Source organism: Triturus cristatus, chromosome 10 (genome assembly GCF_964204655.1).
Source record: "Triturus cristatus chromosome 10, aTriCri1.1, whole genome shotgun sequence".
In the NCBI taxonomy this organism is placed as follows: domain Eukaryota; kingdom Metazoa; phylum Chordata; class Amphibia; order Caudata; family Salamandridae; genus Triturus; species Triturus cristatus.
This window is the reverse complement of record NC_140593.1, coordinates 374829885-374846887: the sequence shown is the minus strand read 5'-3', so window position 1 is coordinate 374846887 and position 17003 is coordinate 374829885. Positions and strand designations below refer to the sequence as shown.

Sequence of the window (17003 nt, the reverse complement as noted above, 5' to 3'; positions counted from 1 at the left end):
CTCCACAGGCCCCTATGGTCATTCTAAGATGGATAGCTGTGCAGGCAGAGATGAATTCAGGCTTCCACACTCAGTGCATTCGTTAATGCACTGAAGCTGGCTTCCTGAGACATTTCACCAAGGTATGAGGTTTTATCATTCCAACTGAGCCCGGCATGGGGTACTCTTGTCATGTTCTCGTTAATTCAGGGGTATTAGTGGTAGATAGGAGTAATTTTAGGAATGATCAACATTTTTTAATTATTTGTGTTTTTTGCATTTTAATAATACTAATAAACAATGATGTGTCTCATCTGGTTAATAATCGAAATTCAAGTTTTACCTACAAGGATTAGATATTTTCAATAAACATTTGAAAATGTGACAAATATATGGGTTAGATCTGTTTCCACAAATTCCATGGGAATAAGTGCGGTCATATTCGAGGTTGCTGACAGTATCTATAACTCTGGAGGTTTAGGAGTTTGGATGTGTACTGTGAGCTAGAAGAACCAATATTTACTGATATAACTAGACACAGTCTCTGTATTATTAAGTTTTGTTGTCCTAATACACAGTCCGATAAAAATTCATAGGAAATACCAATGTTCTAGGTTTGGTATCCATTTAATGGGTCTCCCGAGTAGTTCTTGAGTGTGCACAAGGCTCCTTTATTACATTTATATGGAGATGTGCGTCGCAATAAGGATTTATCCTCCTCAGGTTTAATAGGAAGTACCTATTTATTTCTGTAGGTTGATCAAGCGTGGTCTTTTAAATGGATAGTCCCCTATAGTGTTTTTCTTTGAATTCCATTCATTAATATAGCAGTGCAATCTGTAATTAATGCTATTGTAGACAAACGGTAACTAATCACATAAATAGATATGGGCTCAGCAATGGAAGTGGAGACGTAACCTTTGTGGTTGAGGCTCATTAAGTGCATAAATGTGAATTTCTTTTTTATTCTTGGGTTAATTTTCCTGCAGCAAATGCAAATTCACAAACATTTCACACATATACGGTGGCTGCGGTCACTGCCTCAGCTAGTGGCAAGCCTTTACCTAAAGTCTATTCAGCCAAGAACTCCTACCAATTGAGTCCTGACAATATTCCCTTTGCCTGCATTCCCCAGGGCTCTTCTCTTTCCCCCCTTCTTTTCAATCTCTATATCCAACCTCTTATCACATCTCTTCTTCAGCTGGGGGTCTCTGTGTACAACTACGCAGATGACCTTCAACTCATCTTCGATCTGTCCTCTTCCCCTGATTCTCTTCCTAAGTTCTGTTCTACTCTAGTTTTTATTTCTGAGTGGATGAGTGCCAATCACCTGAAACTCAATCCGGACAAGACGGAACTTGTCCTCACTGGTGGTCCCTCCAATCCCTGGTCTCCCGCACACTGGCCCCTCTCTTTCGGTCCCCCTCCCTTACCTGTTGCCTCTGTTCGTACTCTTGGTATCAAAGTCAGCCATGACCTTTCAATGCACAACCAGATTAGCTCTGTTGTATCCTCTTGCTTTTTGTCCCTCCGTCTTATCCGGAAGATCTCACGGTTCTTTTTTACTGATGCTCTTAAAACCATAGTCGTGGCCCTTGTCACCTCCCGCCTCGACTATGGAAATGGTCTGTATGTGGGTATTCCCGCCTTTGAATCCCGCAGACTTCAGGCCATTCAAAATCAAGCTGCCTGACTTATTCTCTCCCTCCCTAAATCCTCTCACATCACTCCTGCGCTCAAGTCTCTTCACTGGCTCCCTGTCCGCTTTAGATCTTTTTTCAAATTGGCCTGCCTAGCCTTTCAGGCTTATTCCCGTTCTGCCCCTCTTTTCATCACTTCTCTCATCTCCTCGTATGCTCCCTGTCGCACTCTTCGTTCTTCCTCTATGTCCCTTTTGCACATTCCCCGCTTTCGTAAATCCATAACGGGTGGCACGCGGTTCTCAGTCCTGGCCCCTCAGTTCTGGAATAGTCTTCCCCTTTCTATTCGTTCTATTCCCATCTACTCTCACTTCCGTAAGGCCCTCAACACTTTTCTTTTCTCCCAGGCGTTCCCCTCCTAAGTCCTTCGAGCTGATCCTGTGAGTCCTGATTCAGGTCCCTAGCGCCAGGAAGCCGCTTGGCCACAGTGCGCTTTATTAAATACCTTTTTTCATTTCATTTCATTTCATTTCATTCATGGGTTGGGTGATTGAATGATACTCAACCTGGACCACAGGTTAGTGTTTATAATAGCTGCTTATAAGGGTTTGGCATCTGCCCAGGCAGGTGTGGTGGCTACTGTTTATTACATAAACGATACTGGTGGCAGGGTCTTTATCAGCAAACTAGAAAGTTTGTACATTGTTGTGATGTTTGCCAACAAATAAAAGGTTCCACCATTGCTCACCACTTTTAGTTTCAAATAAGCCATTACAATGTGTCTATTTAGATCATTGGGGACCATTCCATACAGATGGTACCTTCAAATATATTGTAGTGGCAGCTGAATATAGTTCTCAATTGCTATGGGTGTGGCCCACAGCGATTGTCTGATATTCAAACTGTTATTAAAGATCAGCAAGTCTTTATCGGTACATTTGCAGTGGCAATATTCCACTCAGACCAGGGCCCGGCTTTTGCCGCTAAGGTATACTGGGACACTATGGGCACCCTGGGTGTTGAGGTACATTATACCACTCCCTATCATCCTGAAGGAAATTTGATAGTGAAATAGAAGAACTGTGACTTACAGCAGTCATTCACAGCTAGGGTATTAAGTTCAGTTCGTAACAAAGAGCTCTAAATGTTCTGCCTAGATGAATGTTGGGTGGTTGTACACCATTTTTTGGGGTTCCAATGTTTGTACCAGGTCTTGATAACTCTGGGGCAGTGGCAGAGAATTAGCCCTTTGACATCAATGAATGTTTCACTGTCTTACAGGACTTCTGAGGTGAATTCTCGATCTGCCAATGATGAAGTGAAGGTGCAACCACTGGTTTCTGGCTGGTCTCCTAAAGTTGGAAATATAGTCCGAATTGATAGATTGAAGATAAAAAAAGTTTGGCCTGTCCTATGGTGTGCTAGCGCCAGTACTTGCTATCTAAGGTACTCAAACTTTGTTTTTGTGGTTGTAAACAAAAACGACAAACTTTGAATGATTTGATCAAGTTATAGCATGTGGCTAGTTCTTCGCAGTAGGCCATGAGGGTTTCTGGGTAGTTCCTTGTCACCTCTCCCTACCCTGCAAGAAATCCCTCTACATGCAATAACAGTCCTAATCTTGCTACTCCTTGGCTGAGATCTTCGGATTTGAAAATTAATGATTGGCTTCTCTCTTTGTGAAATTTGGGCCAAGCAAAAGTGACAACTGAAAGGGATAGATCTGCTTCCATGAATTTATTGGGAAAAAGAGTGGTCATGTTCGAGGTTGCCGACAGCATCTATAACTCTGACGGTTTAGGAGTTTGGATGTGGTACTGTGAGCTAGCCAAACCAACATATTCTGATGATATAAGAAGTCAGACTCTGTATTAGGATGTTTTGCTGATCTAATACACAGTCCTATTGAATTCTTAGAAACCGTACAAAGTTTGTAGATTTATATAGCAAGGCTTATCACCAGTTGGTGTATCTAGGCACTGTCCATGGGAATTGGTGGAGATTAAGTGATTTGCCCAGCATCACAGGACGTTGTGCCAATGCCGAAACCCGAACCCGGATCCCCAGCTCCTGAGTTGGCAGCTCTGGCCACTGCACAACATCCCCTCTCCAGGGATCCCAACACCACCAGAGCCAGATTCCACAGCAGCATGACAACCATCACTGACTGGATGGGAGAGAAATGCCTAAAGCTTAAAGCCGACAAAACAGAAGTCCTGATCTTCGTCAATAATTCCAAACCCCCTCCACGGGACGATGCCTGGTGGCCTGCAGAATTAGGACCTGAACCCTCCCCAATCGATCACGCAAGAAACCTCAGCATCATCTTTGACAGAGAGCGGACCATGAAATCCCAGGTCAACTAAGTCTCCTCAGCCTGCTTCTCCACTCTGTGCATGCTACAAATGATCTTCAAGTGACTTCCCACCAACATCAGGCGCACCATCACAAAAGCCCTCGTCACAAGCAGACAACTATGGCATTGCTTTCTACTACAGAAACTTCACTCAGCTTCTCAACAGACCACAGGCCATCCAGAACCCCGCGGCTAGACTCATCATTGACGGATGTATGACATTACAACGTGGGTTTTTACCACGCGTGCAGTTACATCGCATGCGTTACAACGCATGCGATGTTACAACGCTATGCCATTCCAACGCAAGTCTTTACATCGACTTGCGCTAGATGGCGTGCTAACATTAAAAAAGTGTAATTTACTATTCCAACTCCAGTCCACTTAAGAGTAGAGAAGGTGTTGGGATAGCGCAAGTCGATGTACAGACTTGCGTTGTAATGGCATAGCGTTGTAACATCGCATGCGTTGTAACGCATGCAATGTAACTGCACTGCGTGGCAAAAACTGCGTTGTAATGGCTGTTCCCCATACAAGATACTGAGCCCTGTGTACAAAGCCTTTCACATTGTGGGACCGGCCTATATCAACCACCACCTGATTTTCTACCAATCGTCCAGACAATTCCAGTAAGCCTCCCTATTGATTGCTCACCCCCACATCTACTGAAGCACAGGAGGAGGGCACTCCTTCTCCTACCTCACAGCGAAGGCATGGAACGACTTCCCCCTGCAGCTCTGCACCACCCAGTCTCTATCGGAATTCCGAAAATCACTCAAGACTTGGCTCTTTGACTGAGCCTATTGCACCCTGCAGGCGCCTGGATACCCATGCAGGTGATTCACAGCGCAAAGCAAATCCACAGATTGACTGTGAACAGTCTTGATCAAGTCTTTGAGAACTTTACTTTGGCCAGTATTTGATGTGGCAAGATTTAGGAAGGTCAATAGGGGTGAACTATCTCGGAGCTCCAGTATCAGCCACCTGCTCTAGGCATCCATTTTGCACCTGTGCATTTATAAAGCACGGTGCGGTCATCAAATATAGATGTATTCTAGAGCTTTAGCAAATATGTGAGGATTTGGACAAAGTAAAGTAGGTTACAAGATGGCAACCTCAGCCATTAGTATATGTACTGAAACAATCAAGTTTTTAAGGTCTTCCTGGACCTAAGAATATTCTGTTCTTTCCTCATAACTAGGGGAAGCTTATTTCAATGGTGGGCTGGATAGAATACATCTTACAATGAACCACAGTTGTTTGATGCAGAATTTCAAAAGGAAAGTAAATTGCCACAAATACAATTCCAAATTCACCTTCGAATTATTATCTTACTGAGCCAGGACTGTTTTCAAACATAATGATGGCCATTACTTAAACAATAATTACCCTGTTGATTTTCACAGAGGATTCAGGCTCTGTTTAATGGGTATTGAATCAGGCCAATGTTTTGAAATTAGTCAGATCTTAGATCTCATCACAGTTGCCAAGAGTCACCATAACATGAGTGCTCCCCTCAATTAGTACTTCAAAGCTGCTGCTATCAGTATGCAAATGGCTACAGGATAAAATACCTTGACTGGCAGCTGTGGCTACACCACGTATTCACACAAACTTTGCTTTGCCCTGTTCCAATGCCAACAGTACAAATTTAACATGAAGAAAGAAACCATATCTTGCACAATACGTTACTTTATACTCACCTTCGACCAAACCGCCGCCGATACTCCAAGGAGTGGACTAACAGATAAAATAACCAAGGTGAGCTTCCAGCCTTTCACAAATCCAATAACGATTCCAGTCACAAATGTGGCAAAGTACTGTACAAAAATACAAACTTTGTCTCCCAGACCTTCATTGATAGTATTAATGTCACTGGAAAAGTAAACAACAGGTGGAATCTGTTAGGACTGTTTAAGGCAATTAAACGTTAGCAACAGTACATTCACTTACATCATCCCAGTTATCAATTAGTAGGTCTAGATAATGCATTTCCATCTGTATTTATTTCACAAAAATCATTGCATGATGTATTCGTGCTTACAACTAAAAAGAACAATAAAATGGCAGTTGAAGGACTCATTTAGATTAAACATAAAATTCAAATGGAGGAAGCCTTGTCACACTGCTGGTATGTTTCCTTGTCTCTGACAGAAATGATGGCAAAGCAATGGCCTGTGTTCTGATAGGTGTGCTGGCTTTCATTTATTGTGTAGCATAACAAATATATAAACACATCTTAAATGAATAAATACACATTTTCTAAACTATGCAACATTGCTATAAAATGGTGATAAAGTGAATTACTTTATAATACATGGAGGTATACAAATCTGTCTCTAGATTCCTATTTACAGTCGAGTTATGGCATCTCTAGTCACTTGCAATAAGAACATGGCTTGGTTGCTCAACTGTACTAACATATTACACTTGAGTTGTGACGTCATAACGCCTGCAGCCATATCCAACAGCCAAGGTCAAAGACATGTCACAGAGCATTATTAAAGCTACAGTTTAAACACATTTCCTTCCTCCGTTTTGTTTTTCGGAAATGAACAGTGATCCAGTACAAAGGAGAAATGTATGGAAACAAGTTTATTTTTGCATGCTGTAGTTCATTACTGAAAAGAATGAATCTTCCTGCATGTTCCTACTCATTCAGAGTTGCTGTTATTTTACATCTGAATTACATTAAACTGATATGCTTTGGCAAAAAATTACTAACTGTTTTTTGGTGTGTTTACATTTGCACCAGAGATTATGCTTTTATTCTTCATGTCTGCAACCTCGATCGCTCATTCAAATGAAGGCTCAAGACACTAAGGATTTGAAGCAATTTCTGGGATGGATGATGTTGTGACAATGTATTAAGGAATAACATATCCTCTGCTGCATGTTACAAGGATTTTGCATCTTGGCCATTGACCTCATTCCACTATATGGTCACGGATCTCCTCTGTCATTTGCAATAACCTTTTAATATACGGTAGATGGTACTTTATCCCATATATAATCAGCTATTCAATTTCATACACCTTTTTAGTAGAGCAAGCGGTTTTTACCCTTAGGATAGTGGCTAAAACCAGACCCCCACTTACCTATCACTGGGAAGTAACAGGCTAGCTGAATTAGGCCACCACCAACCTCAAGGCTATTACAATGTTGCTTCTTTAAATTAAAGGGAGATTTACCTGCTAATGGCATAGTTTTAATGGTTAGAATCTGTCACTTGGTTTCTTCTTAACTGCTTCACTATCTATTCTTGTGTATCATCTTTTGTACCCCAAAGTACTTAGTTACAAATGGTACTTGGCACGTGCTCCTTTGCGATAAATCTATCAATGTTGACATACATAAACCAGTAGGCATACGTAGATAATCTGCCTTCAAGAAACAATATTTTGTCCTTAGATTTCAGTTCAAGTAAGTAAAAACTTAGAAGGAAAGACAGTACTGGTGAAAGGTCTTCAACTAAAATGGATTAACAATAACACATTTTATTAGATTGATTTTTGCCACAATTTTCACTACTTTCTATAAATGCACTGTTCTAAAGTTCAGATTTTGTGAGTAAATACCTATATGGGACTGGTCCAAAAACACATATTGCTCTATCTAACTTTAACACGCTACTATAAAAGACTTAATTTTTATCCCATTTATTTAACATGCACTTTTAAATCGAGTCATAAGGAACCCTCCCACATTGGCAGTGAAACAGAGAGACAATGGGACAATGGGCAACGGAAACAGTACACCAATTCTCAAGATATCATCTCTGCGAGATTCTCTTTGTGGAATCATGGCAGGTAGAAACTGGTAAAATCAACTAAAACTGAGGAGTTTTATTCCGAAAATAACTGGACTGCTTTATGTTGGTGCCTTTACTCTCAGATGCTTTAGAGAGTAACTCACAGTCACAATCACTGATGTTAGAATGTACGCCTTAACTATGCATGGATTTGTTCTGTATTTTCAACGACTACTTTATTCAACAGTATGGACACACACATCCATTAAATGTTGTAGCAGATTAGTGAATCAATGAACAGGGAAAGGGATGCCAGCTGAAACACGATATCTATTGAAAAGAAAGTTGTTGTAGGTCTTACACTAAGGATAATTTTAGGAAATGTTCACTTTTGCATTAGGACCGTTATTGCTGCCAAAATATCCAAATATTGCGAGTTGGAATCCCACCACTATCAAATGCCTATTCGTAGATCAAATAAATGTGCTATTGTGTACAAAAAGAATCAAGATGACAAGGACAGCTCAGTTTTAAAGCTGTTGCTAATTACATTGCCAATATAAAATAAGACAGTGTTGAGATTCTAGAGAATCATTTCACAAATATGGAAGCCTCAAAATTCTGACATATTCATTTTGAGAAATAATTTTATAAAATAATTCTGTAAAAGAACACATCTATTCCCTTCCAGCACAAGAAGGGAACTCCACAACATACTAAACCACATCAAGTCTGTTTTTTGATGCAATCATAGCACTGAAACAGCACTCATCACTGCCTCAGATAAGATCAACACCTTGCTGGACCAAGGAGAAACCACTGTCCTCATACTGCTGGACCTACCTGCGTCATTCGACACCATATTTCACTCCAGCCTCATCAAAAGACTACACGAAAAATGCATCCAAGAACCAGCCCTCCAATGGATAGGATCCTTCCTCACAGGAATAAGATAAAAGATCCCAAGGACTTGATCTGCGTAGTTCCCCAAGGTTTATCACTCAGCCCAACCCTGTTGAACGGTTCCATGACACCACTCGCCGATGTCATCAGAGAACATGGTATCTCCATCAATTCATACGCCAATGACACCCAGCTCATCCTATCAATGTCCAACAAATTCACCACCACCAGAACCAGCTTAACCAAATGCATGATCCATGTAGCAGAGTGTATGAAAACTGCCTAAAATTCAACTCCAACAAGAAGTAAGTGTTGATCCTCAGGAGCACCTCTTAGCGGCCATCAGACCTTGGTCCCACATCAAAATCTACCAACCATGTAAGAAAACTCAACAGAGCAGCATGTATAAACTCAGTCAGCTCCTCTTGCTTCCTTATACTACACATCCTCAGAAAAATCTTCAAATATATTCCCAGGACCTTCACTCAAGCACTTGTCACAAGCTGAGTAGACTATGGCAACACACTCTACGCTGGAGTCTCCAACCACTCCTCACACATGCATACCTGGTACTGTGCAACTTAGTTCCAGTATAACTCAACAGCCGCCTCCAATTCCACGAAGCTACCAGACACCTATGCTCATCCTCAATCGATCTCACACATACTCCTGTATCCGCAAAATCAGAATGGGAAGCCTAGCCTTTTCCTACATCGCATCCAAAACATGGAATGGCTTTCCTCTACACATTAGGGCCTCCTTCTCCCTACTTGAACTCCAAAAGAAGCTGAAAATCTGCCTCTTCTATTAACCCCCACAGAACTATCAGACCTATACACCTGCTCCAGTGCCTGGATACCCTATTGGGTGATCAGTCACGCGATACCAATCCAGATAACATAACAAGGGTCATCTCCTGAAATGAAACTTAGTATGCACTAAATGTGCAAAGTAACCTGTAGAAACAATAATTCCATTATGGTCATATTCATAATTGAGCTGCAACTCAAGAAGTGATTAGAATCTAGAATTAGAACAATGGCAGAATGGTTGGAAATCTGTTGAGGTGAAGTTGTTCAAGTACAAAAAACTAAAAACCTTTCCTAGTTTTTTCTATTTCCTTCACATTATCATTTTACTAACTGACATGATTAGCAAATTTGATGACTTAGTTACTGCAGCACTATTAATACCTTTGCAAATAACAACTATCTCTTGAGATATAATGTCCTGTCAGGGCCCCTTTGTTCCATGACATGGGACTGAATATGCACGAATAATTTTATGAAGCAGCATCCAGACTTTTGCAGAATGATTCGCTTATGTTCTTGTCCTAATTTACCTGCCAGTTGCCTTTGATGTTGTCAACCCAGCACGCTTTCTATGGTTGGACTGTTCATCAACTACTTTGCTGATCATGGGACCAGCGCAGAATGTTTTGCAATCACCTCCTAGGCAGCCAACATGCCAATCTACCTACCTTTCTTGTGGCCAGAGAATTTAGAAGTATCTTTTTTGCACCAAAGGTGCTACAAGAGGGGATGAGGTTTGAAAGTAGATGAGCTGAGACAGACTTTGTTAATGGGCCTTCTTTACTTGCTTATCCGCTCTCCATTATTTTATTCAGACAGATTCGCATCAAGCAACAGTACCAAATATTGTGGCTTATCGTTGAGCTGCAATATAGGAATGAACTCTAAACTCAAAGCCTTGTTTTCAATCAAACAGGTGTATAGAGTCTTTGTGAACAACTTCATTGTCTCCTGCCACCAATGCGACTAATATAGCCCATTGTCTAGGAATCAAGTTGCCAAATCTTTCAAGCACAATGTAAATACTCTGCATGCTTGCCTTATGAGGACTATCTGGTCTGAGTACACAAGGTCTAAAATGTATCCACTAGTTTCATTCAAGGCATCAAAAAGGTGAACAAGCTACTTCCCTCCCAAGGAAACTTCCACTGCCTTTAGCCCAAGACATTCTACTTTTACCACCAAACATGCAAACTGTCCACTTGCCAATCATCTTCATCAACAATACTATGCCAATTTGAACAACAATACAGTTCATGGTGTTGGAATGCAGCACCTTCTATCATATAATAATGTATAATGAACATTTGACCAGCATCACACACAACAGTGAAAGGGTTGTCAATTCAACTAGAATTGATATACTTCAGTAACATGAATGCTAACTTCAATCAATGGAAATAGACATGTATTGAGTCAATATCCATCAAGATACACCTACTTACTCTGTTAATCTAGTGTTCAGAGTACCAATCTGATTAGTGTCAAACCAAGACATGTCCTGATGAAGGACTGCATAGAAGAACTTTTGCCGGATTCTTGCAGTCTGTCTGGTAGCAGCCACCAAAATTGACGATACTTGAAAAAAACTTAATGCAAGCACAGCAAATCCAATTCCAATGAAGTAATATGCGTATCTGTTGATTAAAACAAAGCAATTTTTTTTAATGAGCTCAGGTTTAAAAACCAACAAAACAGCACAGCTGTAACATATTAGCATATTTATGTGAAATTTCAAGTAAGAGAAATTGCATTTTATTTAGAGGAACTATAAATGCTCTTCATAGAAATCCAATTGATGTTTTTTTGATTTACTCATTGGCTTTCTTATCTGTTTTTTTGCATCCTCCATGCTGTGTTTTATCTTTACATTTCTCGTTTGGGGTACATTCGATAGTCTGAAGGTGGTTCTCAGTCTTTTCCTTTCTGCACTAGAGATTTTCCTACATATCGAGATTTCTTGCGTCTTCGGCTGTGCATTTTGTACAGTGCACTTGTGACTTTCCTGGTTAAAATGAATCCTGTTCCAAACAGCCAAGTACAGCACATTCAAGTCAATCCTATCCTTTTCAAACAAGCATTGCAGCATAGCCAGTTATGGTGAAGTAAGTTCCTATTGTGCATCATAAAGAAGCCCATGTGGTTTGTTGCTGTACCATCAAACTCACATAGGTATCATTTGCCGATATAATTGCACTCAGATAGGTACCTCTCTGTGAGGTTACCAAATAAAGTGCCTGTATTGCCTGTTTAAGGAAAAAATGTTAGTCTTCAATTACCACTGAACCCTCTTTCTTAATTGTGAGACGATTGTTGTTATAAACAGTCAGGTTCTCTACTGCTTGCAATGTGAGTGGAACAGCACCTATTACTTGCTTTAAATTTAACCAAATTATCCATTGTTTTGAGGTTTCAAACAGAAGCACTGTTGGAAAATGGCCTCCCTGAAGGTTCACCCCAAATGTCCTCCTCTTTTTCGGACCTTCTTTTTGTTGGCTTTAGGACTGAGCACTTTACCACTGCTAACCAGTGCTAAAGTGCATGTGCTTCTCCCCTAAACATGGCGATATTGGTGTATACTCTATTGGCATATTTAGTTTACTTACAAGTCCCTTGCTAAGTGGTATACCAAATACTCAGGGCCTCTAATCTAAATGCTACTACTGGGCCTGCAGCACTGATTGCCCCACTCACACAAGTAGCCTTTCAAACCTGTCTTAGACCTGCCAGTGCAGGGTCTGTGTGTGCGGTTTACTGACACTCTGACTTAGCATTTAAAACCATTTGCCAAGCCTTAAACTTCCCTTTTATTACATATTAGTCAACCCTAAGGTAGGACTTAGGTAGCCCTAAGGACAGAGTGCTGTGTAAGTAAATGGTAGGAAATGTACTGGTAAGTTTTGCATGTCCTGGTAGTGACAAACAGCTAAATTAGTTTTTTACTACTGTAAGGTCTACTCCTCTCTTAGGCTAGCATTGCAAATTCCTTCAAACACCTTTAAGCTGTAATTTGTCATTAGAAAGGAGTAGCTGCATCAAGTTTCACATCTGTGGAATGGTGAAGTTGGGTTCAACATTCCTGTTTTAGAAATGCCGCTTTTAGAAGGTGGACGTTTCTCTTCTCTTACTGCTCTTTGTGCAATGCAGCCCGTCTCCAATGCACATCTGGGATGGGTAAAAGCTACACTTTGTGCATTCCCTCTAGGCAGCCACAAACACAGGAAGGGTGGGTCTGACAGAACTCATCGCATTCATCTAAATTCTGATAGCTCTTCCTCGGCAGGAAGAGGGAGCGGGCACCTGAATAGGCAGTGTCCTATGTCCAACACAGAGGGTTGATTACCCCCTACAGATATCCTGGCAGACAGGGCTAGGATGAAAGGGGACCTGGATACTTCGAGGGCCTGCTTTGAAGTCACTTCCACTTTAAAGGCTCATTTGGGTAGAAGTACGTAGGCTCTGACCCTACCAAGACAGTACACTACTGGACCTATCAAGAACTCTGCAAGGAGCAAAACCTGTTGTGCTACAAGGATTGCCACTCTGCTTGACTGACTGTTCTGAATGAAATGCTGGTGTGCTTTGCTGAGCTGCCCTGCGGATCTCTGCCCTGCTGAGGACAAGGACTGGACCCATCTCACTTGAACCCAGAGTGACTCCAATGGCTTGCCCTCTGTTTCCTGAAGTATCAGGGCCATCAAAGACCGTTTACAAACTCAGCCATCTGAGTCCTCCCTTGCCTGAGGTGTCAATGCAGTCCTGAGCCTCAGAAGTGGGTTCTGCAGATGTTTTTGCATCAGAATCGATGCAGTGATGACTTTGTGCTGATCGAAACTGATGCATTTCCTTTCAACACCAGCTCAGGAGCTGATCGACGGCATCACCTCAACAGACTGCATGACTCGCCGCCGACAGACAGTGCGGATCGACATTGATGCAGCACCAGCATCATAAAGAGGTTCGATGCCGAAGCAATCGACTGCATAGATCGGCGCCGATGCTTCACCTCCAACCAAAATAAATCGCCTCCTCGACTTGAGTCTTCGATGTTGATGCTTGCGCCATCCAAAGTACTTTGTCAGTGGGACCTGTCTGAGTCCTGTAGCCGGCCTCTACTGTGGCTGGCATGACCTTTGGGTTTACCCCAGTATAGCGCAACCTCAAGTAACCCCATAGCGCTTTTGACTTCAAAGCACTATTTTTGGCTTATTCTTTACAAATTCATAACTCCAGTTATACTTATTGGATTTTTGTTGTTCTGGTCTTGTTTTACTTATACAATTGTTGTCTATGTTTCTAAACATGTGACAAGTTTTTGTGGTGCTTTCATTGTGTTACTGTGTGCTTGTGTGTGTTGCACAAATTCTTTACACATCGTCTCTTAAGTTAATTGTGATTCAACTGTTTATGAGTGCCGCCCGATTCTGCAAGCCATATTGAAAGCTAAAATGAGCTGAAAATTAGTAATAAATTAAAGTTGTTCAGAACATAAGTACTTAATACATGCCTTTGCTTGTGTACGTAAGAATCCTTAAAACAGCAATACGAGGAACTCACAAGCACCGCAATAATAATGGCACTGTCTGGCATGTACCTTCAGTGTTTACTTTGTTTTTATTGGCAGAATGCCATTAATCCGTTGTCATAGATAAAGAATTTCCTAGACAATCTATGACCCACTAGCGAATACTAATGAAAAAATATAGTCATCAGGAGTTGCCAGGATGGAGCCCATACTAAGTGCTGCAATGAAGCCATGAGGTCATCAATAAATGGAAATATTATATTTATATTCACTTGGCCAGCAATTAGTGTCACAACAACGAACAATGGGTTTCCCCTCACCTTGTCATTTCAGTTTCTATATCAAAATCAGGAATCTGGAAACAAGTGGAATTGGATAGCACTGATATATTTGCTGCAAAGAGAAAAAAAAAGAATTTGTAAACCATGAAGAAAATTATACTAAAGCTGCAAGGGGAATCATTTTGGGTCAACTAAATGCTGCTCCTTTATGTTTTCATTGTTGCCTCAATCTCAAAATCTTGATTATTTTGAGTATCAAAGTCATTGTACATCCCATTCCTGGGGCACTTGTCTGGCATTTTGTTCAATGCCTTAGAGAACACTACATCATAATGCATAGATTTTATGCTTGTCTTTGACAATTTGCAGCTCTCCGTTGCCTTTTAGCTAAGTTCACACTATAGAAAGACTACATACATACATGCCTATAGATAGGACAGACATTCTTTTTTGTTTGCAAATACTTTCAGGTATCATATCAACAAAAGCAGCATAAGAGGCAACTAATAACCATGACGCCCCCCACTCATGAACTTCACAACAAAAGACCTGGTTAGAAGAAACACATCACCTATACATGATTTCCATCAAATGGGTATCATATCTCACTCCTTGGTAAGGCTATGCTCATTTATCTATTCATGCCCACTATATGTGTTAGTCATTGCTAAAAGATCATCAGTCACCCAGTTCAGGTCACAAGTCCATTGGCCAACAGTCTCAAAATGGGCTCATTAATTATAATAAAGAAAAAATGTGAGGTGGGTCAGAAAGTGCCTCACTTAAGCACTATCCATTGAGCTACTGGTTGGTACTCACCAATTTACTCACTCTGTACCCATTTGATGGAACTCATGTATCGATGATGAGTGTTTTTTATAACCAGGTCTTTTTGTTGTGATGATATATATTGTTCCAAATTGAGAAGATGCCCACATTTTCCAGTTCAATATATTAAATCACTATTGACTTTCAACAGGAAATGCAAAATTCCTAATCAAAGTGAACTAGGAGTGTTGGACACTGTTTATGAAATATGATCAGTTTGACTACACAAATCTCTGGTTGCAATTTAAGTGGACTCAATTATTGGGTTGAACAGTATTTGTAAATATATATTTACCTGCAGTTGTATTTGTCTGACCACTCTTGACAAAGCTGTCAGTCATTTCACCAAAGACAATGATCATAAGTGGCAATCCGACGCCATTGGCAAGGGCACATAGCAGACTTAGAATCACCAAAAATGTATCAAGCCCATCAGCAAAGGTAAACTGTAATGAAAAACAATGAAATAAAGTTAGGCATTTCACCGAAATACAGTTAAAAATAATGCATGCATACCCTCAGGCAACTTGTTTTTCCTGCACTCTGACGCCCACCTCCAGTCCTCATGGTTCAGAGTCTTGCAGATTTTTAAAATGATCATAAGATACATTTTCAGACAGTTTTTCTGATTTGCAAAGCGTTGCTCTCAAAGTTGGAAATCTACTAAGGCAGATTGGTTCCCAATAGTGCTTAATTTGGTGTAAACAAAAATGCAGAACTCCAAAGCTGGAAGTGGTGGAACAACAAGCAATGCTTACCTAACAACATGTACCATTCACAATTAGCAAGTCTCTGCACAGATATTCAGAAGAAAAGCTTCCTTTCTAGCTACATGTTTGAAAAAAATGGTGTTGATAGTGAACACTGGCAATGACCAGCGCAAATGAAACACTCACTCCTAAGCATGAAAGACATTTCTGATTTTTTGGCATTGCAAAGAATGTCAGTAGTGATTGTGGAATTCTAAGACAGTTGCATATTTCCACGAGTACTCCACGGTCCAAAACTTTACTTGTGCACAGTTTCAATCAGGGGAAATAGTTACATGACTTAATGATGGAGAAATGTAACTTTATTTTATTGTCCTTGTCCTATGTCCAATATCTCTAATATCAGGACACACTTGACACTGCCATGAAAGATCTTTTGAGGTCGCTCAGTTTTTTTTTTCTTCTAATGCTTGTGGAGGTGTACGAGTGACCTGAAGATGTGCTGATAACCAAATGTTTCTTTGAGTGCGCAATTCAAGTGCCTGTTCAAAGCTTTGTTCTGTCTATTTTTGCGACCCGCACTCACTAGTTTTCTTTTTTTTGGTTTATTTTTATTGACTTTCTTAGAACATACAACAGTGAGACTCAGCATATCAGAAGAACATTGCACTGTACACTTGTTTGTCAGATATGAGAAAGTAAGCATCAATTGAAGACATTACAGGTTTTTAGTGGTCACGATTAAGAATTAGGCATTCCCAGTAGCACTTCCCCACCCATGTATAGTCGTCCGTCGATTTAACATGTTATAACTGTATCTAGCAAGAGAATGAAAAGTTCACATCGACAGTGTTACTATAAGTTAATGCAAATCTCTGAGTGTTCTAGTCTTGCGTTAAATCAGGTGTCTCGCTAACATCGCATGCTGAGGTGAATAGGTAGATGTATAATTCCCAGAAATGTTTAGGTCTGTTACTTAGGGGGAGCAGTTCGCTGTAAAGTTCCGTCTGTGCACTACAGAATGTCATGTCACTCTTCCACTGAATGATCGTGGGGAGTGGTCCACGACACCAGTTGATTGCCACCCTACGTTTGGCCATCAGCAGTCCCATATCAACCAACCTTCTGGCCCCCTTGGGTATTAATTTGGAGTAGCCCAGTAATGCCAGCATTGGGTCAGGTTCTAAGGCTAGTTTAGAAATTTGACCTAGTTCCTTA

At 40.8% G+C, this 17003-nt stretch overlaps 1 protein-coding gene across 2 annotated transcripts in view; it reads right to left on the bottom strand.

The window, feature by feature from the left end:
• LOC146789453 (ATP-dependent translocase ABCB1-like) overlaps window positions 1–17003 on the bottom strand; it is a 197983-nt gene that overhangs the window by 95930 nt on the left and 85050 nt on the right. For both annotated transcript variants that reach the window (XM_085631599.1, XM_085631600.1), the window contains exons 5-8: window positions 15371–15521; window positions 14287–14359; window positions 10887–11078; window positions 5679–5850 (exon numbers count right to left, since the gene is read on the bottom strand). In XM_085631599.1, coding sequence (XP_085487725.1) covers window positions 5679–5850; window positions 10887–11078; window positions 14287–14359; window positions 15371–15521 — 588 coding nt within the window. The remainder of the gene's footprint in view (window positions 1–5678; window positions 5851–10886; window positions 11079–14286; window positions 14360–15370; window positions 15522–17003) is intronic.